The sequence below is a fragment of the Orbicella faveolata genome, unplaced genomic scaffold (assembly GCF_042242905.1).
Source record: "Orbicella faveolata isolate gen_17 unplaced genomic scaffold, um_ofav_v1 contig_25, whole genome shotgun sequence".
NCBI classification, from domain to species: domain Eukaryota; kingdom Metazoa; phylum Cnidaria; class Anthozoa; order Scleractinia; family Merulinidae; genus Orbicella; species Orbicella faveolata.
In genome coordinates, this window is record NW_028301553.1 from 15488924 (window position 1) to 15512802 (window position 23879).

Sequence of the window (23879 nt, forward strand, 5' to 3'; positions counted from 1 at the left end):
TCGAAACAAATTTTCGAGGTGAGATGTATTATACGCCAGACTGCGCTGATATACATGCCCCAAGTTATCTTTCCCTGACCTTCGACGAACGAAGGTCGCATTGGACCAAGGGAATGCTGAATGAATCCTTTGTGTCCCATGGCATTTCACCACTCATCACTACGGACTGGAAACGAGTCTTGTATAAAATTGAATATTGTCTTTTGTTATATTTAATGCTGTATGTTATATATAGCACAATTCCGAGAAACAACACTTCCGTTCCAAGAATACTATGAAACCAGCCAAACCGGAAAATTCCGGAATCGGTGTCAATCAAGCGGCCAAAGCTGAGTGTTTTACACGCCATTATATACATCTGCATGCTAAAGCTTTTTGTCTTTCCACTGTTATAATGTTCTCTCCAAGGGAGACTCTTGCCGCAGGATTTTTCATCCTGGTTTTTATAATTAGCCAACTAAGATCTTCAACTGCAGGTACTTTTTTTTTTAGTTAGCAAACCTTAAAACTACTTTTGAGACATATCTATTTGTGGTAGTCGTTAATTATATTAATTAAGTTCTTATATACCAGAAATTTCTATTTCACTGTGGTGAATGCAATTGATTCTTTATGGTTAAAGTGAGGAAGGCTGTTTTCCGTGATTCAAAAGTACATAACCCTAGATTTACGACCGTTCTGAACATTTTACGAGCAAGTGATCGCTCCCAGAATTGAGCCTGTATAAAATCCAGCTTGACGTCTAAAGACATCGTTGTCAAATCGATGTGATTGCTTGTCGCCATGGATCGCAACTTTGGAGATTGGTCAAACATCAAGACAGTCATTTTTTTGTTCTTCAGTGATCTCTCTGTTCAGTTTGTATGCCAGGTTAGATTTTGGCTGATCGGCGTTGTCCGGCATAAAACCACTGCTTTCGGTTGCTTGAGAGTTGTGGTTTGACAGATTGATCTGTTTGTTGGTTTCAAAAAGCGACCATTTCTTTCCGAGAATTTCTTTCCGAAATACCGTGAACATATGGACGCGCTACAAGCCATTCATTGTGTTTAACGAATTATCAGCCTACGATTTCTCTCAAAATTTATGTAGACTTGCTACATTTCTATCTCGCTTTTTTTTGTTAGTTGATGAAATGTTTCTTGCTCATCAAGAACTACGAAAATAGTTTATCTCCTATAACATTGTTTCTTGATATGTTCAAGTCAGAGGTGGCTAAATTAGCGGGAAGCAAACAAAATAGGTACGTTTGCACATTTCTTAGCCGTGCTCTGCAAAACAACAACGTTAAATAACCAGACTGCGTAGTCTGAGGAACGCGAGCGGCGACGGCTAATTTATACATTTTCCTCTGGTATTTTAGCGTCACATTCCTCACTGGATTTTGTGTGTTAAGTGTCGGGGGACGCGTATTGCGAAGTCGTGAATGGTCGTTTCTTTCTGTTTATACTTTACGGCAGTTTCGTTTGATCTCTCTCGCTTGCAACCCTACAGTTATTATCCTTCAAGACGGTCACGTTCTCTATTTTACACGAGTATAACACGTCGATAGAGGATGCCTACTCCCGGAGCTAGCCTTACAGAACCTAGTGTTGCAGTACTTCTAATCCCGGAGATTCGCCTGTCATAAACGAAGTCTTCTCGATGTTCAAAAGCTATCTTGAAGTTAAACTGGATGGGAAGAGTAAACAGATCGCGAGTCGAAGTAGAAGGTGGACGAGCAGGTTACTCTCATGAAATTCAAAGGTAACCAGAAGCAGTTTGAACATAATGCCCAGATCGACTCAATTTTTGATAGATTGTCCCCTGCAAATGTTCCTGAAAACAAAGATCCGACTTATTTTATTGTCGAAATCCGTAAGCGCCAAAAGTTGATCCGAATAGCCGATAAGAGTGCCGACGGTTGGAGAGTAGTGGACGAGTATGTCTCTGATGAATTGGCCTCCGGTTCCGAGGACGAGAAGCGGTTAAAGAGGGCTAAGGACGCGGCAAACCGTAAACGAAGGCAAGCCACGCAAGCTCGCCACGGGCCAGAAAAGAGAACCAAAACCTCCCTTTCGTCAACAGATCAGCAGCTTTTTCGCGGTGAACCTACATATAGCATTATATTTTTGTGTTTCCTCCAATATTGCTTGTGTTCTGTTGTTTCAAGTTCTAGCTGGGGTACTTTGTTTATTCTCTATTCTTTAGGGTCCGCATGCCATCCACCCATGCTTCGTTGTTCCTGTTTTTGCGGATATTTAAGTGGTAAATAATTTACATTCGTTTGAACGTAGTGAATTAGAACGTAATTCGTATTTCCATTTGGCATTGAACGCTCTCATTGCAGACGCTTTTAGAGCCATTGGCGCACTGGACAGATCTAGACAATTGCAAATTTCTCTGGTAAAATATAAGTCCATTTTTGACTATATAGAACCCATATAGCGTTATCCTCGGCGTCGCTGTCGTCGTTGCTCATAAGTTCCCTAACAAAACGTTTTGCTGCCGCGATTTAAGCCTTGGTGGCTAAACGCGGACACACTGTTTCGGAAAACAAAGGTTCACGGATGTGCATTGTAATAAACTGACGTCCGAAAAGGTCTGGAGAAGGATTTTTTTCACATTTTCGTCTCGTCCCCATAAATTGTGACCTCCGTCAGAATATTCTATTTGCTTTTGTAATCGTCCCTTGTGATACCATTTTTCTCTAACATCGGTGTATCGATTTGACAGTAAGCCATTTCCCTTTTATTTCTATTCATGGGGTCTTCACGAGCTACATCCCACAAACAAGCCCTGTCCTTTTAATAGGTAATGAGTAACTCCATCTCCTCGTCTTTCCAATTCCTTTCCTTCTTTTTCTTCCCTTTTCCATCACCTGCTTGTGGCTTTTCTACTTCGACTTTGCCGTCAGCCATTGTTGTACGCTCACCGTTGCTGGGAAACATTTTTAATGAGCAGCACTGGAAACTAGTCAAAATTGTTTTCATGAAGACCAAAAACTTCCAATTTGTATCTGGGAAGCAAAGCGTTTGGAAGCAAAATTTCCAATTTGTGTTTGGGAAGCAAAAATTTTTTTTGACCTAAGACAAACACATATTTGTTTCCGAGCAGCAAAATTTGTACATCTGTTTCCTGCGCGGCTAAACTGGGAAACATTTACCTCCGCAACTATGTTTCCTAATTTAGCCAGGCCTTTCAGTATTAGTTTTGTCGCAGGGAGACTACAAAACAAATTTAAAAGGGAAATACCTTGTTGCGCCTCACAAATATATCGTTGTAGTTATCACTGATAATCATAATCGGATAATGGTCATTTGAAGTTGATTGGTCGAACAAAAATGATGTATATCTCTCACGAGTCTTCACAATTGCCGATATCAATGGATCCAAACGTCACGTTCAAGAAAGTATGAACATGCAAGACTCCTTAAGTTTCTCTACACTTTCGGTTTTCCATAAAGGAATATGCCTTCGTTGAAATGGGTTTTAAAAATATATAATAAGCTTTACCAAGGCTGTAAATAGAGGAGAAAAGGGGGCTTGTTAGTCTATTCGTGGCCACATTGTGTTGAAGCCAAGTTTGGGGAAATAACTTACACAATAATTTAATGTTATTTTGGATCGGGACCTTTCTGTAGATCACCTACGGGTGAGAAAGCTTCCCGTTAAAATATCATTAAACAGCACTCCAGCTCTTCGTTACTTCACTTTTTATTCTTCAGCTTCAGTACGCAGTTGTTGAACAACTTTGGCAATTTATAGTCTTGACTGATTGGAACAACTATACGAAGAGTTCACTTATCACGTTCCCTTTAAAGAGACAACCACATGATCTATCAACAACTGTCAATATATCATTTTCTTCGTTTTAGGCTAACCTAGTAGCATGCGCAGATCGCACGGAATACCAACGCGATTACGCGCCAAGCTACTTAACATATTTTCCTTCGAGGGTACAAAGGTTGACTAAAACATTTTCTACTTAGATTTTAACCAAGTGTTCCTTAGTGGTTGACCAAAGTAAGGTAACGTGAGTAATATAAAAGTAACAATCTTGGAACTTAAAGATCACACTAACTTAGAAAGTATAAGCTGTTGTTAAATATTTCTTACAGCATAAGTGTTACAAGAAGAAGATTGCACAATTCCAACTTCGAGGGCACAGTAGCCTTTCTTAAATTCTGAACCCGCTAGTTCCATATCATCATTTGTACGTGCTCTTAAGTTCAAACATATTCAAGGGTCACCATTTTGTTTTTTGTGGTGTGGGCACAATTCCTTTTTGCTTTTGTGCAAGGTGTGGGCAAGCTACTAATTTTAACCAAACAGCCGATTTTCGATGTTAAAAGGTCGTCAAAATGAATAAGATTTAGCTAGACAATTAGATAACAAAATTCTGATAGGTTATGGAATCCAAAATCACTATTTCCAGGAAGAGCGCTTTTGAAAACTAGACCTCGATTTTATTTCATTATCTAGACTGACGCCCGTAAGAAAATTAAACAAGGTAACGGTAAATACAGGTGGAAATTCCCGAAATGATGGTGCTCAATGGAGTATGAATGAACTCAAGTTTTCCGTCAAAAGTATCAGTTAATGACACAATATCAAGAGAAGGTGCTTTATTCATAATGTTAAAATCGATCATCTTGAGACCGCGTTGTTTTTTCTCTCCTATGATAGTCAGTCAAAAGTCAGTCTCTTTAAAGCCAAGATATGTGATGATGACATATGCCCCAATGTCTTGCTGACAGGCATTTTTTAGATCATATGTTTTTGCACTGTCAATTAACTTTATCCTTCTGGGACTTATTCCAAACATGGTGGACTAACAAAACTAAAGAAAATGTCACATTAACAGAGAGCATGATTCTGTACGGAATTTTCGACAACAGAGAACACCTATACGTACTCCGTCAATTACTCACTTCTTATAGTAAAGTACTCCATATATAGTAGCTGCTTACAAGAAAAAAACTTTGTTTTCACAGTTTTCTCACGCTTCTAAGAGAAAAAAATCAATATACAACGGGAAATTGCTGTGCATAATGAAGATTTCTTTTGTAACTTCTTATTTTTCTTCTTTTTGCTTTACTTTTCTTTTCTTTTTTACGCTTTACTAATCCATAGATTAATGTGAAGTAGCGAAGTAGCTAAGTAAACAAAATTTATTTTGTGAAGTAGATACGTACTTAATATTCTCAACTGTAGTTCAAGTAGTCAGGTAAACAAAAAGAGTTATTTATAAGTAAGAAAAAAAATTTAAGTGAAAAAAAGACGAGAGACCCTGGGAGAAAAATATTAGGAGAGGGTATAATTTGATCAGCATCGAAATAGTTTATCTGTTTTAATCTCAACAGCCATTTTGGAATGGATGCGGCGTTTAACCAAACAATTAATGTTAAACAATAAAAATGCAAGCTAGAATGTATTCGACATATTTATCTGCTATTTATTAAATTATTAAGGGAAAACTTGTCTCTTGGTGCAGCTAAATTATTGAAGCAGTTATAATATAATCGTAGGATATTTCAAGGTGTTAAAAAGAGTACTTAAGGCTAGGTTCCTGATCTATGCTTTCCTATTCTCATTTTGTTGTAGCTGACGGTGCTTGTAGCACCGGCGCCAGCAGCACTCTGGGAGACGGATGCACCATTAGTGACGACTGCAGCAAGATCACGTGCAAAATGGATTTTGTCGACGAACCGATCACATTTAAGCTCGAGGTAATCGGAAAATTCTAGCCGGTTGGTTCCACGCTCACTTACATATTTTTGTCACAATGATTTTGAATCGATCTCAATAGTTTTGTCGCAAAAAGTACCTCATTAGTGAAATATCGTGTTTATATACTCGCTTTTCTGAAAGACATCTCGATTGACAAAATCAATCCTAGTTTCAGGACTGCGTTAGTCACCGTTTCATTCTCAGTCTGGAAGCATTAGCTCTCCTTACTAACCTTAATGCATTTTATTTAAATTCATTGAGAATCTGCCGTGAAATCAGGACAATTGTCACTTGGCAATCAGTCAGCTCTTGTCTATTTAGCCGGAATTTCAAGATTTTGGCTTACAGTTATTCAGAATTCCCAGCTATCGAAACAGAACCTCCTTTCTCAGACAAAAATTTCCGAGATTTCAGGTAATAGTCACGAGGACCTGCAGTGGCAATGTACAGTGCGAATCTCAGAAATGAACAAAACAAACACCTAGACATGATGGGACACTAATTCAAAACTAATCAAAATATTAACGAGCTGAAAAAGAACTTCAAAAGATTTCAGTACAAACCGGATTAAACAAGAGTATTAATTTTATTACCTGTTAGGTCAATAAGTGTGATGACCCAGTCAGTGTAACCGCGACAATGGACGTCCCAGATCTGCGTATCACCTGGTCTCATACTTACACCAGTGACGACATTGTAGAAGTACCAGGCTTCACTGCTTCCTTGCCCTCTATCGTTTCCGCTGGTGTGTACGTGCAAGTCGGGCTCACTCCCAAGGGCGACGAACTCCGTGTAAAGGTTGGTACTTCGTGTAGAACTCATGATCAGTCATGGCATTTTTTGTGAGCCCCAAAATTCTACCCATTTCAAAGTTACACTTTTTTACATCATCTTCTCAAACTCCAAGAAGTGACATTCGAAGTGACATTAATTCGTTGCAATTTTAAAAGCTGTTAAAGAGCTCAGCGGTGTAAATACGTAGAACACACTGTGCAGCATTGGTAAATGTATCGCGCGTTGTCTCAACCTCGTTCCCAGGGTCCTCTCAGTACTTTCTCGATGTAGAAAGAGGACCCAGGGAACGAGGTTGGCGGTATCTGTGGCAAACGCTAGAATGACACCATACCATTCTGTGCACTCTCAGACAATGAGAGGGCTAGAAATCTGACGTCAGTTTTTGCTGTCTTTGAACAGGTGAAACTCCTGGCTGGAGGAGAGATTTTGGGAAAAGGCGTTTATCCTGTGAAGGCGACCGTGATGGAGGGAGACCTGCCAATTAATACCAATGCATGTGGTACGTGTGACTTACCTTGTTTTTCTTTTAAAAACAACCTTCTTTACAAGACAAGAAACGTTTTACACATATCTCATTAGCCTGTATTCTGATTACATGTTTAATTCTCCTAGGCTCTCCGTGTGTTTCGAGTCCTAATGATTTGAAGTGAAAGAAAAATTCACAAGAAAATTCTGCTCAATCTCCCTCCATAATGAGGATCCTTCGATTCTATTGCAATTATCTGTGTAAAACGTGCCTTGATATATTGAAATGTATATCCTTTATTTAAATACTCTTCATGTAAACATTTCTTTATTAAGGTGCCCTGGCTTGGTGGCATGAAATGAACGATGGTAGCAAGGGAGCTGTGGTTGGCGGCTCGATTCTCTTCGTCATCATCATGATCATCTGCTGCTATTGCTGCTGCTGCAGGTCCCGACCGAACAACCAAGGTGTCATCCTCATGCAACCTGCTGGTGGCCCTTCTGTCATTACAACTAGCAACAACGCCAACGTTGCTTGAGACGCTGCTTGCTTTGCTGTAACCAGTCCTGAACCCAGAGCCTTTATTCCTTACTGCACATGCTAATATGTAGACAGACTTTTCTGACATTTTGAATTCAAGTAGTAAAATTGGACTCCCATATTGTGTAAATTTAAAATGTCTACAACAGTGAAGGTGGGCGCCATGCTAATTTCATAATCCGACATAACGTGCCCGGGTCGCAGCACCATCTCTTTAGCCGCCTTTTCTTTTCTTTTTCTTTCAATAACAAAATGAAGCCGTTGTTACTGAGTTTTCCTACGTAAAAGTTTCTGTATCAAATGTTTAAGTAGTGCAGCTCACTAAAAGATTATCACAGGAATGCCAAGATACATGTATATCTGACAACAAGAGCTCGATAAATCAAAGTGTTCTCGATAGATGTTAGGCCAACTTCATAAAATGCTTTGTTCTCCATCCCCTGACCACCCAGATCTGGTTCTATTGTTTTTGTTTTTGTTTTGTTTTACCTTTCTTTTTTAATAACGGAAAACTAAAAAAACTGTTCGATTTATTGCTTGCTCCCACCTTTTAGTAATGATAATGGTTATTAATTCGTTACTCAATAATTGCTTACCGCGTCTCTGGCTCTGTTTGGTTATGATAGTAATTAAGTGTTTTAATGTACACCTAAAATGGTTTAGTTAATATAGATTTAGAATTTCTGTAACAGAAAGCCCAGCGGTAGGTGAGTTTAGATAAGCTCTTTTAGATGGACATCTTTGAATCCAGTAGTTCAAGCGAGAGCTTCCCAACCGCCTTTCCCAGGTTTCAGGTGCTACTACTTTTGAAGCTTTGTAATAAATGATTGTGTACCCCATCTCTGAGTTCGTTTCTTCGTGATAGTACCGTGATTATCTTAGATCGTGACTAAAACACCACACGAGTACAAACGAGTAAAATACGAGTACATACGAGTACATACGAGTAATATACAAGTACATACGAGTACATACGAGTAACATACGAGTACCATGACGAATAACATACGAGTACATACCAGTAATATGCACATATGCTCGTATGTTACTCGTATGTACTCGTATGTTACTCGTATGTGCTCGTGTGGTATTATAGTAACGATCCGATCATCTCATAGTTTTCACGGCAATGTCGTCTCACTTTCGCCGCGCGTGATTGGTTCAAAGATTGAAATTGACATCGCAGCACTGAAATGAGTTACTCACGTAGGACTTTACAGCGATGAATGGCTGCCAATTTGCACCGGCAGTTCAAACATCTTTTAGTGAACACTAGTCCATCTCTACGAGCTATTTAATGTAAAAGAAAGCGTTACTTAATTTTTCTGCAAAGGTCAACCAAAAATTGTAGCCAGCAGGATTCATGATATATAAAAATGGGTTTCATTGTGCAGTAAAAGTTGCTGACCTTGTCCATTCCACAAATATCCGGATATTTTGGGGGATATTTAGAAGTTTCCGAGACATTTAGAAAATATTAAGATATTTAGAAAATTTAGGGATATTTAGAAATATTCGTAGCTTTTTTTAACTTAGCCCTGTGTTTTCCACGCTATTTTCTTGAGTCTTGCATAAAATTAAATATGGTATTTTGTTAATGTTTGTATGTTATATATAACGTCACTTCTGTTCTAAGAATACTACAAAACCGGTCAAACCGGAAATCCCGGAACCCGTGTCAATCAAGCGGTCGACGCTGAACGTTCCAGACGCCATGATATATATTTGCATATTGAAGCTTTTTGTCTTCCTCCGTTGAAATGTTTTCTCCAAGAACCACTTTGGCCGCAAGATCTTTCATCCTTGTTTTTAGTCAACTAATTTCTTCCACTGCAGGTAATTTTACAGACTAACTTTATGTCATATCAGTTTGTGGTAATCGTTAATTATTTCAGTCGGTGTAAAGTTGAGTTCTTCATTAATGGAAATTTCCACTCCGGCCTTTGTGTTGATACAATTGATTCTTTATACGGAAAGTTAGGAAGACTGTTTTCTGTGACTTAGAAACACATAGCACGAGATTTATAACCGTTCTAAACATTATTCTGTTTTTAAATCCTCTGGAATCAGATGATAATATGATTATTCCCAGAGTTGGGCCTGAAAATTCACCTTACGTGCAAAGACTTCAACGTTGCCAAAGTCGATTTGATTTCTCCTTTTGTCCCTATAGATCGCTACGTTGGAGTTTGGTCGAACATTAAGACAGATTTTTGTGTTATTTAGGGATTTGTCTGGTTTATAAAGCATGCAAATTCGGACTGTTTGCAATTCATTTTGCATGTCACGCTAGATTTCAGCTGATCGGCACTGAACTGCATCAATGATTGCTCGTGGTTGCTTGTGGTTTGTAAGAGAGTTTGATTTTTTGTCTATTTTAATAAGCAGCCATGTTTTTTCAGAGATACCCTGAACATATGGGAGCCACTGGTTATCGGTTTGTTGGATTACCTAGCCAGTGCTCCGCCTTGCATAAAGGACAAGAGATTCTTGTTTCCTTGTAGTACCGCTTTGACTTGTCTAGTTTCTTCTCGCTTTCTCTAGTCGGTTGAAATGTTCTTAGACCAGCCCTATAAAATGTTTCATTTCCCATCGCCTGACGCATCCAGTTTCTTAAAAAAATAATAATATAAACATAGTTTTGATCCATTGCCTTCTCCCATTTTTCGGTGTTTCAAAGTTTAATACGCTCCCCTTATATACATCTTCAAGTGACTCTGCATCTAAACACCTATCTAAATCAACCTTCGTACATAAGCTGAAGTCTTCGAACGCCTTTCGGTGTGACAGTTGCTCTATGCAAAATGGCAGTCACGGCCGTCAAGATCTAATCAAGCTCGCTTGTCTCTCTCAATACTTCTTTTCTTCGGTTTTTGTTACATTTTCTTTTTTAAACTGTGACTGACCGATCGAGCGACTCACTTTACGAGAGAGGTCGATGGAAAACAAAACATTTTATGTTGATGGCCTCGCTGATCATTAATTGTTATTAAATGCGTAGGCAGTCTCCTTAAATTTGTAAAGTTTGTCATTTATAAAAAAAAAAGCAAAGGACTTAAATGTGAAAATTACCAACTGAAGTTAACGAAGACGATATAAAAAGGAGTAGAATGAGCGATAGCTTTTCGGTATTTGTTACGCAGCTAAGTTTGATTGATCACAAGGGAACATTTTAAGAAGTTTTTCCAACGAGACTGCAAATTAAATTTACAAGCAAAGAAAAACTTGCTGTGTTGACCAAGGTGCTTCTGACCCATTGGGAAACAGTACCTTACCAATGTATTATTGTTATTAAAATCATTATTTTAAAAACCGGCATAAAAGAAAACGTATTTTGAGGTTTCAGGCTGATTTTGTCCTTAAATATCAGGTATTTTCTGCAAAATCAGCCTGAAAATGTTCTTAAGGTGTTCTTAAATATTGCATAGACTACCAACAGATGAAATCAATGTGCAAGCACAACATTTTAATTAGTTAATGGATATCACATATATTGATCTACTTAGTACTGTACCTAGTACTGTACCCTAGTAGGTTATTCTAATCTAACTGGCAGCCAATTTTTTTTTATATATAAGAACAATTTTCATCTTTCAGGCTGAATGTCTATGGTACATTTTTGACCAAATTTCAGCCTGAGTGTTCTTAATCCACTTGTTCTTTTATGCGGGTTTTTACTGTACCATGCACAAGTAAGGATGACCGCACAAAACTCTAGGCTTCGCTTTACTTTCGGGTTTCCATAAAGGAGTGTAACCTGTTTGAAATGGCTAGTAAAACTTAATGTAAACTTTACAAAGGCGGTGGATGGAGAGAGAAGTTCGTGAGCATCGAATACATTACGTCACCACGACTTGTTCTGGCTTGTTATGTTATTCTTTTTCTCAGTGTTGCCCCTTGTTTGGAAAGTTATTCCAGAAGGGCTTCTGATATCTCAGTTAAGGCAAAGTCAGTATGTGAGCCAAGTGGCCCATCAGGCCAGCGCTTACCTCCGGTTTCAATAGTGACCAGGAGTATTTCTACTCCCTCCTGGATGGGATGCTAGTCCATCGCAGGGTTGCCCCCAGCATTAAATTCGCCGGTACCCATTTATACACCTGGGTGGAGAGAGGCACTGTGAGTGTTAAGTGTCTTGCTGGTATCTTAGACGTGATAAACTAGTCTCAATTCCTTTTTAGTTGACGCTCTCTGTAGCACGGGTTCCCGAAAAACCCTCAGTGACGGATGCACCATTAGTGACGATTGCAGTACGATCACCTGCAAAATGGATTTTGTCGACAAGCCAATCACTTTTAAGCTCAAGGTAACCACTTTTTTATATGACTGAGAAAATTACTTCACTGTGACTGGCTGAGAGCAGCCCAATTTTTCGTTAACTTTAAATTTGCACAGCGGTGCAAATTAGCGTGCAAGCGCGTTCGTAATTTTTTCAGTCATACAATAAATGAGTAATACTATGAAAGCTCGAGCAATTAAGGATGTACACTACCCGTGATATTTGAAAATTCTTTCACATTGTACTCGCCTAAAGGCTAATGCAATTTTGAGAGAGTTTTCAAATATCACTCGTACTGTAAATCCTTAATTGAATTCGCATTCATACGATTACCTATACTGTTAGTTCAAAACTCATTAGAAAGATTTTAGTTCTTAATCAGAAAATTCTTGTCATTTAGTTTGTACGCTTACTTACATATTTTTGTCACATTGACTCTAAATCGATCTCAATAGTTTATCGTAGAGAGTACTTCATTTGTGTCAGTGATAAATCGTTTATACTCGCTTTTCAGAAAGGCACCTCAATTGACAAAATCAATCCTAGTTTCTGGATTCGCTAGTCACCTCTTCAATCCCAATCCAAAAAGTAATTCTCCTTATTCATCGGAAAAAATTTCATTTTATTTAAATTCTTAAAATCTGGACATAAATCAGGACAACTTGTACTTTTCTTTGCTGTTGTCACTTGATTATCAGTGAGCACATTCAGCCAGAATTTCATGATTTTCGCCAACAGTTGTTAGGTTTGATGCTCAATACAGAACCTCATTTCTCACACAAAATGTTCTGAGCTATCAGCTAAACCTCAGATGGACCGTGCAGTGACAAAGCATTCAAGAATTGAACAAAAAAAACTGAACCCACATACACGTGATAGAAAAAATAAATAAACAACAAAAAAATTATTGTGTGGAAAAAAAATTACCGATTTTATTAACCTTTCAGTTTAAACTTAACTAAACATGAAATTAATTTTATTACCCGTTAGGTCAATAAGTGTGATGACCCAGTCAGTGTAACCGCTTCGATGGACGTTCCAGATCTGCGTATCACCTGGTCTCACACTTACACCAGTGATGAGATCGTAGCAGTGCCAGGCTTCACTGCTTCCTTGTCTTCTTTCTTCTCCGCTGGTGTGTACGTACAAGTGGCACTAACTCCTAACGGCGACGAACTTCGTCTAACGGTGGGTTGTGTAGAACTCATGATCAATCTCGACAATTAAGTGAGGTTTTCCATACTTTTGCAAGCGATTTGGGGAGAGCCACGACAAAACTCTTTCCAGGGGTTTCTCTTCTTTTAGAGAGACCCTGGTAACGAGGTTGAACTGCGACCTGTTTTAACATATAGTGCCAATAGAAATGAACGCAAGCTTTGCAACCGAAAGTGTTCCGAATGTTACGATGCACACAGGAAATTTGGAAAGCATGAAAGAAGCATAATATTTTCATGAGGCGCAAAATACATAGCAATGCACAGCAATACACAGCCATGTACAGCTAAAAGAATGAATCAATTGCTTTATAACATTGCCAAGTTGCGAAGCTATGAGCGAGCGTCATTGGATTATGATGCACGCTTACGAATACTGAGCTCGAGTTTGATAGCGCAGCTTCGTTACAAGCGTTAGAGCGCGTTACCAACCTCGTTCCCAGGGCCTTTTCCCTGGCTAGCGCGGCTGCGTTCTAATTTGTTTTTGAGCCTCAAAACTCTACCTATTCCAAGTTTCGGAACTTAAACACACTTTTGCTACGTCATCAGTCTTCCCAAACACAAACGTGACATTCGCGTTATTTTCTTATTACAAAAAATGTTGAAACTGCTAAATTGTAGAGGTGCGGCGAAACTTACGTTTTTGGAAACACAATACGAAAAAGGTCATATAATGCACCATTTCTTGACTCTCACTTTGTCAAATTTCAGTTTAAACTGGAAATAATTCCTCTACATTCATTTGTTTTCTTTTAAAGCGTGTCTTAAAACTTATAAGTCCGAGAAAATGGAACACAGTGTACAACATCGATAACAGAGACACGAACCTAGTGTAATGGCCTTAGCTTCCACAAGTCTTCTATAGGAGCTCTGTGGAGCATTTGAATTAGTAACCGGAAGGTCTTAGCTTCGACTCCTCGCTGGAGAACTGGGAAAGTTTTTCCGAATATGCCTGCGTCACTGACAGAAAAACCATCTTCTCATTTGAGAGGGCTAGAAATCTAACGTAAGTTTTTGTCGTCTGTTAACAGGTGAAACTCCTGGCTGGAGGCGAGATTTTGGGAAATAGCGTTTATCCTGTGAAGGCGACCGTGATGGAGGGAGACCTGCCAATTAATACCAATGATTGTGGTACGTGTGTTTTTCTCTCAAAACCAACTGCTTTTTTTCAAGATTACAAACTACACATCACGTTAGCCTCTGATCTGATCAAATGTTTAATTCTCCTGGGCTCCCCGTGTTATACTATTTTTAGGACTTAAACAGATGTTCCACTTAACAAATTGACGTCCGTTTTTCATGAGTCTGTCCTGTTATTAATCATAAATTTCGTCATAACATTGTCAAAGTAGCTGTGGATCCACAAGGTGATAGCCGAGTAGATCTGCAGACTAATTTGACAATGTTATGACGAAATTCATTGTCAATAATTGGACAAAAGCATGAAAAACTGATACCAATTTGTTTTTTACGATAGCAAATTGTCAAATTGTCCGGTCTTGCTCGTTGACGCATCGCATAAATTATAAATTCATCTGTCTGTCCGCTTATTGACAATGAAAATTAGTCAATGAGCGTGCGGAAATTTCCGCAGTTATTGTAAAAATCTTAATAAAGAGACAAAAATTCACAAGAAAAATCTTGCTCAGTCTTCCCAGTCTCAACTGTCCATGTTTCTTTTTTATTTGTTAGTACCAATTTAGCTTTAATCTAAATAAGTAAATTAAAATTTTGAAATGTCCCTCCACTGAATCTTAGCTTTCATTGGTATATAAGCTTGTAAACGTTTTTTTATTCAGGTGACTTTGCCTGGTGGTATGACATGTCTGTTGTTGGTCAGGGAGCTGTGATTGGCGGCTCTCTTGTCTTCATCATCATCATGATCATCTGCTGCTATTGCTGCTGCTGCAGGTCCGACCAACCGCACAACCACGGGATGATCGTCGTACGACCTGCTGCTGGCCCTTCTTTCATGGCAACCAGCACCAACGTCGTCTTTCCAATGCAGCCGCAGGCCTAAAGAACATGAGACACCACGCCCTTTGCAGAAACCAATCCCGTACCCAGAGTATTCATCGGTTACTTCGCATGCCTGACAAAAGCGACTACTGTTTGGTTGGAATCATATATACCTAGGTTCTGGTCACGGGACTGCGCGAGTGCCCAACATGAGAGGAAATGCTTCTTAAGGCTGGTTTGACGTTTGTCGCGACGTAAAGCCTTAATAAGGAACAACTGATGTTTATCCAAAGTTTTCATCAATATTCGTTTATTTTGATCAGTTGAAAACTAAATATTAGCGAAGCTCCGACGGTCCGAAGGGCTGCCAAGCGGAGCCCCATACTCAAAGTAATCCGTAAATCGCTTTTCTCATTGGTAAAAATAGCTAGCGGCGTTGCTCGTAGGCGCGTGCGCACGACGACGACGATGTCGCGCAACATGGCGCCTATACTCCAGCTAATAGGACATGCGACCTTAGTTAACAGCGTACATCTGATATTGGACATCCATTCTATGGTCAATTGACACCTGTCAAAACAAGGTGTCCGCTGACCAATATCGCGTGACCAGTATCACGTGACCAAATTGAGATTATCGAGACCACGTGTTTTTTGAAGTTAACTGCTGACCAAGTAGCGGCCTTTCGATTGGTTCGCGGTCTCAAACCAGGTTAAATTACTGTAATCAAGGCCGGGTTGTTCGGAACTGAGCCGGTTAACGCTAACCGAGAATTAAAAGTTGCGCGAAGTATAAATTTTTCTTGTATAAAAGTGTTTTTTACTGCTTTTGTTTGTGTAGTTTGAGATTATTCAAAATCAGAAGACCAAACAATTTAAGCAGAAAACCTCACCACCAAGTAAAAAAAAAAGTCAAATCAAAATTCTCACTTATCCTGGGTAAGCTCGGCCCAGGAGCTCCGCTCTTAGACTTAGCTAAATCTATATATTAGTAATATTATAATCTACACAAAAATTGGCAAAAGGAATAAACGACGTTTCGACATCGTCGGGAGTTATTATTAGATTTAGATTTATTGAAGTTTTCAAAATCGTTGCATCTTATCATGCTTATCACAGTTCGATGACATAAAATGGGGGTCACCGAGCTGTTTTTAACAGGTTACACTGTTGCTATGGTAACTGGGTAAAATGACAGGATATTTGTATGGTAGCTTTATTGTAGGATCAAATGGCAAAGAATGGCAGTATTCAAGTAAATATATAAAATATCATGATTGAACTGCGGAGAATGATCATATCTGAAAAAAAACATCAAAATTTGATATTATTTTATTTTTACATTTATTAAAGCGACACACTTTTAACAAATTACACGTATCACAAATTACACCTGTTGCAATGACAATTTACAGAGTGTCTCCTGCCCGTTTCGAGAAAGATGTTGGATGGAAGCGTCCAGCATACGCGACAAGACCAAATGGTAGTAGGCTGCGTATTCATTGGAATTTTGCATATCGGTGTAGCCGGAAATAACACGTACAGTATCAGCAAGAATACATTTGATTTTCCAGTACTCATAAGACCGAAGAGTTTGCTGTTTTATGCAGCTTTTCTCGGCACTGTTACATAACTTTTAGAAAATTCAGGTGGCGAAAAGCTATGCTTCTACCAGTTATGATAAAGAAAATGTACGAAATGACATTTACCAATTTGTTTTATCTATTTAAGAATTCAGCGCATGCAGCAGCTCTCTTCTACTACCCATACAAACTTTCGGGTTTGTCGCGTGCACTTTTACGCTTTATTCCGATAACCTTTCTCGAAACAGCTGTATAAAGCACATTAGTATATTCTCAGCTCCGACTATTGCATTTCTAGCTCTCTGATTGGCTCAAAAACTCCGACTATATAATGTTAGTATATTCTCAGCTCCGACTATTGCATTTCTAGCTCTCTGATTGGCTCAAAAACTCCGACTATGAGCCATTAGTATATTCTCAGCTCCGACTATTGCATTTCTAGCTCTCTGATTGGCTCAAAAACTCCGACTATGAGCCATTAGTCGGAGTTTTACCTTATATGGAAAACAGTGCGCCAAGTTTAAAAATTTTCCGCTCTGTAAAATTGTTGAAATAAAAATCGGCGGCAAAAACCCGATTAAGAATATACTAAAACAATTATTCCATTCGACCTTGTTGGATATGAAGTGATCATAACCAACTCGCGCTACGCGCTCGTTGGTTATTTATCACTTCATATCCAACGCGGTTTCATGGAATAATTGTTAATTAGTCGGAGTTTTATCTTATATGGAAAACAGTGCGCCAAGTTTAAAAATTTTCCGCTCTGTAAAATTGTTGAAATAAAAATCGGCGGCAAAAACCCGATTAAGAATATACTAAAACAATTATTCCATTCGACCTTGTTGGATATGAAGTGATCATAACCAACTCGCGCTACGCGCTCGTTGGTTATTTATCACTTCATATCCAACGCGGTTTCATGGAATAATTGTTAAATATTTCGAGCCATACCATGAGGAGGGTACGTGGAGAACCTAATTCTCCAATCAGCCTGAGTATCTGTCCGCACGCCGTTGACTACTCAATAGGTTTTGTTAAGTCTGAACTAACATCGCTGAAGACATCTGGTCGAATCGAAATTTCAATCGCACTGCTAAGAAAGGATATTTACTTCAAATTCGAATTCTGTTGACGAGAGAAAAGAAGCAGGACATGTCACTGTAACACACAGGACCGATTTTTAACTGGTTTTCGATATTTTTTCGTACAACAGTAGACAAAACTAGGCCACTAATATATCATGCAGGCCATATTCCAAAGTTATACATGTAGTCTAATGTTATTGTTTTAGTTTCTACTGCATCATTTTTGAAAACGTTCGCGCATCGTGCGTCAACCATTCACGGCGAAGTATTCTCTTCTCGACCAATCAGTTGTAGAACTAAGGCAGTCGTGAAGTGTCACTTTTCTCGCGTTTTTTACAAGCTGTTTCGCTTGCATGTTTAATTTCCGCGCTTTTCACAGAATACAACGGGGATGTTCTGATTAAACTACTGGGTCAGGTTGCTTGAAAGCCGGTTAACGCTAACCCAGGATAAAAAGTTAACCGAAGTATTATTTTTTTTGTGTGTGTACTTTGAGATTATTCAAACTCAAAACTGAAGGACAAACAATATAAAGCAGAAACCCTCACTGAAAAGTCACAAAACTGAAATCGAAATTCTCGCTAATCCTGGGTGAGCTTAATTGGGCTTTAAACAACCAGACCCTGATCCGCACCTCAGTGTTTGTTTCTGAGCAACTGTTTTTTTGTCAGTGATCAGAAAAGGATTGCGGTTTTAAGAAAGAAATTCTCAGTTCATTATTGCATCAACCTAAAACAACAGCAAACAGTGGGTAATTATACAATTGAAACAAACTAAAACTTTCAATTGCTCTTTCTTTTAAGCCGATTACGGAAACCCCGAGTACAGCGATGACGATGGTTCATCTATAGAGATCGGCGGTTCTTGTGGCGGTTCTACAACTCTAGGCGACGGATGCAGTATCAGCGATGACTGCAGCACAATCACGTGCAAAATGGATTTTGTTGAGAAGCCAATCACACTCACACTGGAGGTACATCAACATCATGAAACGTCTTGTTCAAAAAGATTCTGGAATTGGTTCTTGCTTTATTCTTACTTTATTCTTCATTAATTCCCCCCTTCCCCCTGTCAACCTTATGGATCAAAGTGGCTGTTGATTTACGCAGTTTTACCATAATGAGTCTAAATTGGTCTCTAAAACTTTTTTCATTGCTGTCAGCAGTTTCATCATCGAAAGCATATCAAGTCTTTGAAAAGGCTCTCTTGTAGGGGGAAGTATGTGATAAGGGAAGGCTGTAAGCGAAGAAAGCCGAAGGGGACGGACAGGGGTTGAAAGGGGGAGGGGGTGGGGGAGGACACGGGTTATTCTCGTTTGTAGGAAATCTTAGTTTCTACGCTGATAAGGAAGTCGACCTAAATTGCGGATTCTCTGTTAACCGGTTAATTCCAGCTCAAAATGTTAATTACGCTTATTAGCTACTAATTACTCGTTGTAATGTGTATCATCACAAAGTAATGTCGAGAATTTGACGTCACATCTAGATGATTTGAATAAAACATACATCGTGCTCTTTGAATGGAAAACAGACTGGACTAACATTGATATTAATTTTATCACCCGGTAGGTCAATAAGTGTGATGATCCAGTGAGTGTAACCGCCAAAATGGACGTTCCAGACCTGTATATCACCTGGTCTCATACTTACACCAGTGATGACATCGTAGCAGTGCCAGGCTTCACTGCTTCCTTGCCCTCTGTCGTTTCCGCTGGTGTGTACGTACAAGTCGCACTTACTCCTGACGGCGACAAACTACGTCTAACGGTGGGTTGGTACTTTATGTAGGACTCATGATGAGTATACAATCGTGATATGTTTCTTCAGCTGCAGAACTCTACTCAAGTCGCGTGGTTCCAAGGCTTCGCGCGGCCAAACGCACATTGTACGAAGTTGACGTTTGTATGGTTGTGACTAACCTCTACAGTTCACTATGTTAATTACACGCGAGAACAGTTTATAGAAGGAATTTATCTTGAAAGAAAAAGGAAATCTAAGTAATTTATCTTTTGTTGTGAGTATTTTTTGCTTAGTCTATTAAATTAAATCTGTAGGTTTTTACAAATTCCTTTGAATCGAACATTGTCGTTTTTAATCGATATCCCACAGAGATTTACCGCACTCAGCAGGCTAAAGCAAAGACCTGGAGAAAATTGCGCAGCATTGGGTACAAAGGGCCGTTTCATGCTTAACCTTTGATAATTGCATTACACTATAATCCAAAATGTATGTGAGGCAATTTCTGGCAATTTTGTAGTTTCTGCCCGAAATTGCATCGGATCCACGAGTGACGTCACTCAACTGTATGTACTCTCAGCCAATGAGAGGGCGAAAGATCTGACGTCAGTTTTGTCGTCTGTTAATAGGTGAAACTCCTGGCTGGAGGAGAGATTTTGGGAAAAGGCGTCTATCCTGTGAAGACGACCGTGATGGAAGGAGACTTGCCAATTAATACCAATGCATGTGGTACGTGTGCATAAGTCTTAAAGCAAGTAATATTCCCCTAACTGAAAGAAACTATCCTTACCATATAACAAGCGTTTTATAATGCCACTTCAGACCTAAAAGAAATTATAATCATGATTTACTTCTCCACGGCTAACCGCAAGCAAACTAGTGTGAATGTGAACAATTAAGCGTTTGGTGAGTGCGTTTCACTCCATCAACAAATTATGACCAGTTTCTACCCTGTCCAGGCCTAAACTAAAACAGATATGGCAGCGGCCATTCTGAAAGGCTTAATTACCAATGATGGCATAGACCGTTAAAAATGGCATCGACGGGGCATCGATCGTTTACGAAACAGAAATCAGTCAGCTACGGGTGTACGTTTTCATACTGGACTCTGTAAATTTCTGCGAAACATTTCGACGAATGTCTCAAGTTTGGGAAAACGCTCAGACCTAAATCTTGGAGAAGTGTCTTCTTTATGAATCTCCTGTAACATCACAATCTCTTGACTTTATCCACTGGATGGTTTTCGATTTATTTTTTTTATCACGTGACAGTGAAAACGATCCATTGTGAATTTCTCACTGTAAACTGAGCTTGTAAACGTTTCTTTTTTTATTTAGGTTTCTTTGCCTGGTGGTATGACATGTCTGATGTGGGTAAGGGAGCTGTGATCGGCGGCTCTCTTGTCTTCATCATCATCATGATCATCTGCTGCTGTTGCTGCTGCTGCTGCAGATCCAAGCCACCGAGCAACCAAGGGCACATCATCGTGCAACCCGTTTCTGGCCCTTCCGTCTTGGCAACCAGCACTAAGAGTACCGTTCCAATGCGACCGTTTGTGAACGAGGCTTGAGCCGCTTGTAAAACCCATCTCGTACCCGCACTTTTGATTCTTTAGTGCGCATGCTTGCCAGACGCAACCGCTGTCCTATTGAAATAGAGTTTCTGGGTACGAGTTTGTTTCGATACTATTACCGCATCAATGTGTGTACGCAATGTAAAAGGAATTGTTTTTTGTTTAAAAATGTCTCATTTAAATTGATAATTACTTTTAAATCTCTTTTGGCATGAGGTATGTTACTCACAACTCTAAAACCGTAACTTGATTTGCTGCTTAATTCATCGAAGCTGTTTCAGGGTCATTTAAGGGTTTATAACCGATGACAAATTTTCTTTAATCTGTTGATGTTGATCCGTTTACAACTATGAGGAGACTAGTGTATAAAAAAACTTTAGTAAGATTTTGATTCAAGAAATTCTTAATTCACTCTCATATTGTGGAAATTTTGACGGCTTAAAGAAGTGTACTATCTAGCGTTTTAAATTCGACTGGTTATGTAGTTCTAAGGTTAGCATGTTAGCTTTGAAAATAGACAAGTAAGTCTTGAGGCCATTTTCTAAAGGAAGTGTTGTTACCAGTAATGTTTGCGTTGATGTTTGATAATAAAAAGCTGCACAGTGAGAGTTACGTGAACTCGAGTTTTTTCTTTAGGAGATTCAACCGTAAAACAATTTATTATATCTCTCAGTTAGTACGTGCGCTGTGATTGGTCAATTTAGCGGGCCGTACTATCCTGTACGGCCCGCTAAAATTAAAGTTAATTTTGTTGCCAAACTGTTTCGTGATTTATCGCTAAGCGTTCTTGACTTTTTTGCTCTAAATTATGTAATAAAGCGTGCTAACGACTTAAAAACAATTTCAAACTGACTCGTTTTGCTTTCGAAGTGCGTCAGAAATTTGAAACCTTTCCGCGTCCGCGTGAATAGAAATCGTTTCCGAACCCGTCAGGCACACAGTAGAGATATAATACATATCTTACTAACCTCGTCTTCTCGGTCCGTACTGTAAGTTACGGATCCTCGTTTTCCCCTTCGATTTATGACCCGCGCGCTTTACGCTTGGGCCATAAATCGAAGGGGAAAAAACTCGGTCCGTAACTTACAGTATGGACCTCGAACTCGGTTAGTAAGAGGTATTTATTAGTTCTTCTAGCAAACAGATAGAGACCGCAACAATAAAATCAGCACATCGCCAGCTTTACTTCAAGTGTTTTCCCGCCAAGTAACAGTCACGTAAGACTGGTGATGTTGGCCGTCGGGAACTGAGTACGTAAAGTTTCGGAGTTTCTCACTTTCTCGTCCCCAGAGCCCGACTATTCGCTCATTCGGCGTGTCTCTGGCCCCTTTCGCGAAAGTCCCGGTAGCTGAACGGACCCGAAGCCATATTTTAAAATCTAAATCTAAGGAATAGTAGAGCGGGGCTTAGCTCAAAAACCAGTCCATTCTTTTTCGTTCCTGATATCTAGGTCTTGAATGTAAGTTCGGCAAACTAAAAACATCTTTTCGGGACTAGTAACCAGCGGAGCTCTCGAGAAAGGGGCCCCCTTAACACATTGAAATAATAATTACCGTGTGGCAGCCTTGCAGTCAGTTTTGATTATACACTTGCAGTGACGTTTGACGCGAGCATCCTATAGAAAGGCATCCGATGACTTGACCAATACGTTTTGTTTTTTGCTTCGTGTGGTCCTCTGCATTGAATGATTTCCCATCGTTGGCAAGTTGAGCCTGTTACTGTTGACGAATGCGGATGCAACACGTGCAACATGCGTAAACCATCAAAATGATGCCTATAGCTTAACCAATACTGCGTACATTATCGAAAGAGGCACACGCAAGTTATATCCGTCATCAATGAGTCCACTCTGGGGACAATAAAAGGCCATTTCAAGTTACCTTGTAGCTCTGTTTCCGCAAAATGAGTCTTCGTGCAAAATTACTCATATGAAAATAAGTTTGATTTGCGTGAAAATGAACCTGTAGGCGGAACTCATTTTCACATGAAGACTCGTTTTGACACAAGCAAAAGGCAACTCAGAAATGGTCTATTCAAAAAGCACGCCCGCAATCATCTTTTTTCTGATTAAATTGCAAATCAACCACGTGATTACTGACGGAGCAAACAACTTAAAATGGCAGACTTGCAGGATGTATTTATTTGACTATAACTGGCAGAATTCATCTCGTTTTTTCTCTATTATTTTGATATTGAAGCCCACAGTGGCTTTTAAATAACCATTACCCTAAATGTTTTCCTTTGGGCGCTTCCACTCAAAGAGATTAATTGACAACTCTACGCGACACGACCCTATTCATAGGCGTTAATTTATATTGTATGCTGTATTGTATTTCAGTTTCTTCCACTCTCGAGGCGGTGACATTGGTGTTTTTCTCTCTCTTAGCGACAGGGCAGGTGGCAGAGAGGTTTATTTCTTCTGATGTTCCATAATTTTATTTCGTGTCTTCGGATGTGGAATAGATTTCTCTCTTAGCCAAAAATAAACTGTGTTGTTAACATGTTGTTGGCGAGGATAATTAGCATGAGATTAAAAAACGCACGGGATTATGGTACTTAAGGAGCCATTACCAGTCAAATGATGCCATCGTGCAAATCGCATATTGAAAAATTCATTGCAGTGAATAATACACGACGGCTTTTGTTGTTGGCAATAAGTGAGGAAACAGAATGAGCATTCCAAACAAACTTTCATCATAATTTTTTTTATAATCTTATGTTGCTTATGTTCCAGCTACATGCAAATGAATGAGATTCATTCTTACTAGTAATCGATCAAAATCGATGATCCGATCCCAAGTCGTGTGATTATCGATATTATCGAATAAGTCCACATAAGTCCACTCGATCGGCTAACAACAAAAGTAGCACTCGGCGAGACCGCTGTTGCATATTCAAAATTTAAAGCCCTGTTCACGAAGAGGCATTCGTGTAGCCTTAC

The 23879-nt window shown here is 39.3% G+C and overlaps 3 protein-coding genes across 4 annotated transcripts in view; all 3 read left to right on the plus strand.

Annotated features, from left to right (window-relative positions):
• Positions 1 to 319: 319 nt before the first annotated feature.
• LOC110042083 (uncharacterized) lies at positions 320 to 8349 on the plus strand. The gene is made up of 5 exons (XM_020747420.2): positions 320 to 476; positions 5584 to 5708; positions 6310 to 6507; positions 6904 to 7003; positions 7306 to 8349. Exons 1-5 carry the CDS (start codon positions 395 to 397, stop codon positions 7506 to 7508), a joined length of 708 nt encoding a protein of 235 aa, XP_020603079.2. The 5' UTR covers positions 320 to 394; the 3' UTR covers positions 7509 to 8349.
• A 147-nt stretch (positions 8350 to 8496) lies between these two features.
• LOC110041977 (uncharacterized) overlaps positions 8497 to 23879 on the plus strand; it is a 57450-nt gene continuing 42067 nt past the window's right edge. The window contains exons 1-5 of one of the 2 annotated variants that reach the window (XM_020747297.2): positions 9187 to 9346; positions 11689 to 11813; positions 12777 to 12974; positions 14032 to 14131; positions 14800 to 16329. In XM_020747297.2, coding sequence (XP_020602956.2) covers positions 9271 to 9346; positions 11689 to 11813; positions 12777 to 12974; positions 14032 to 14131; positions 14800 to 15020 — 720 coding nt within the window. In that variant the 5' untranslated portion in view covers positions 9187 to 9270 and the 3' untranslated portion in view covers positions 15021 to 16329. Of the gene's footprint in view, positions 9347 to 11688; positions 11814 to 12776; positions 12975 to 14031; positions 14132 to 14799; positions 16330 to 23879 lie in introns of those variants that run through there. The other variant, XM_089293716.1, reaches the window with a different exon arrangement.
• LOC149109132 (uncharacterized) lies at positions 18413 to 21546 on the plus strand. The gene is made up of 4 exons (XM_089293717.1): positions 18413 to 18602; positions 19198 to 19395; positions 19995 to 20094; positions 20703 to 21546. The coding sequence occupies exons 1-4, from the start codon at positions 18564 to 18566 to the stop codon at positions 20933 to 20935; spliced, it is 570 nt and encodes a 189-aa protein (XP_089149843.1). The 5' UTR covers positions 18413 to 18563; the 3' UTR covers positions 20936 to 21546.

Coding starts and splice junctions, on each gene's coding strand:
- LOC110042083 (XM_020747420.2), top strand. CDS start 395: ATGTTCTCTCCAAGGGAGACTCTTGCCGCAGGATTTTTCATCCTGGTT. Junction 5,709..6,309: donor CGATCACATTTAAGCTCGAG/GTAATCGGAAAA, acceptor ATTACCTGTTAG/GTCAATAAGTGTGATGACCC. Junction 7,004..7,305: donor AATTAATACCAATGCATGTG/GTACGTGTGACT, acceptor TTCTTTATTAAG/GTGCCCTGGCTTGGTGGCAT.
- LOC149109132 (XM_089293717.1), top strand. CDS start 18,564: ATGGATTTTGTTGAGAAGCCAATCACACTCACACTGGAG. Junction 19,396..19,994: donor GCGACAAACTACGTCTAACG/GTGGGTTGGTAC, acceptor GTCTGTTAATAG/GTGAAACTCCTGGCTGGAGG. Junction 20,095..20,702: donor AATTAATACCAATGCATGTG/GTACGTGTGCAT, acceptor TTTTTTATTTAG/GTTTCTTTGCCTGGTGGTAT.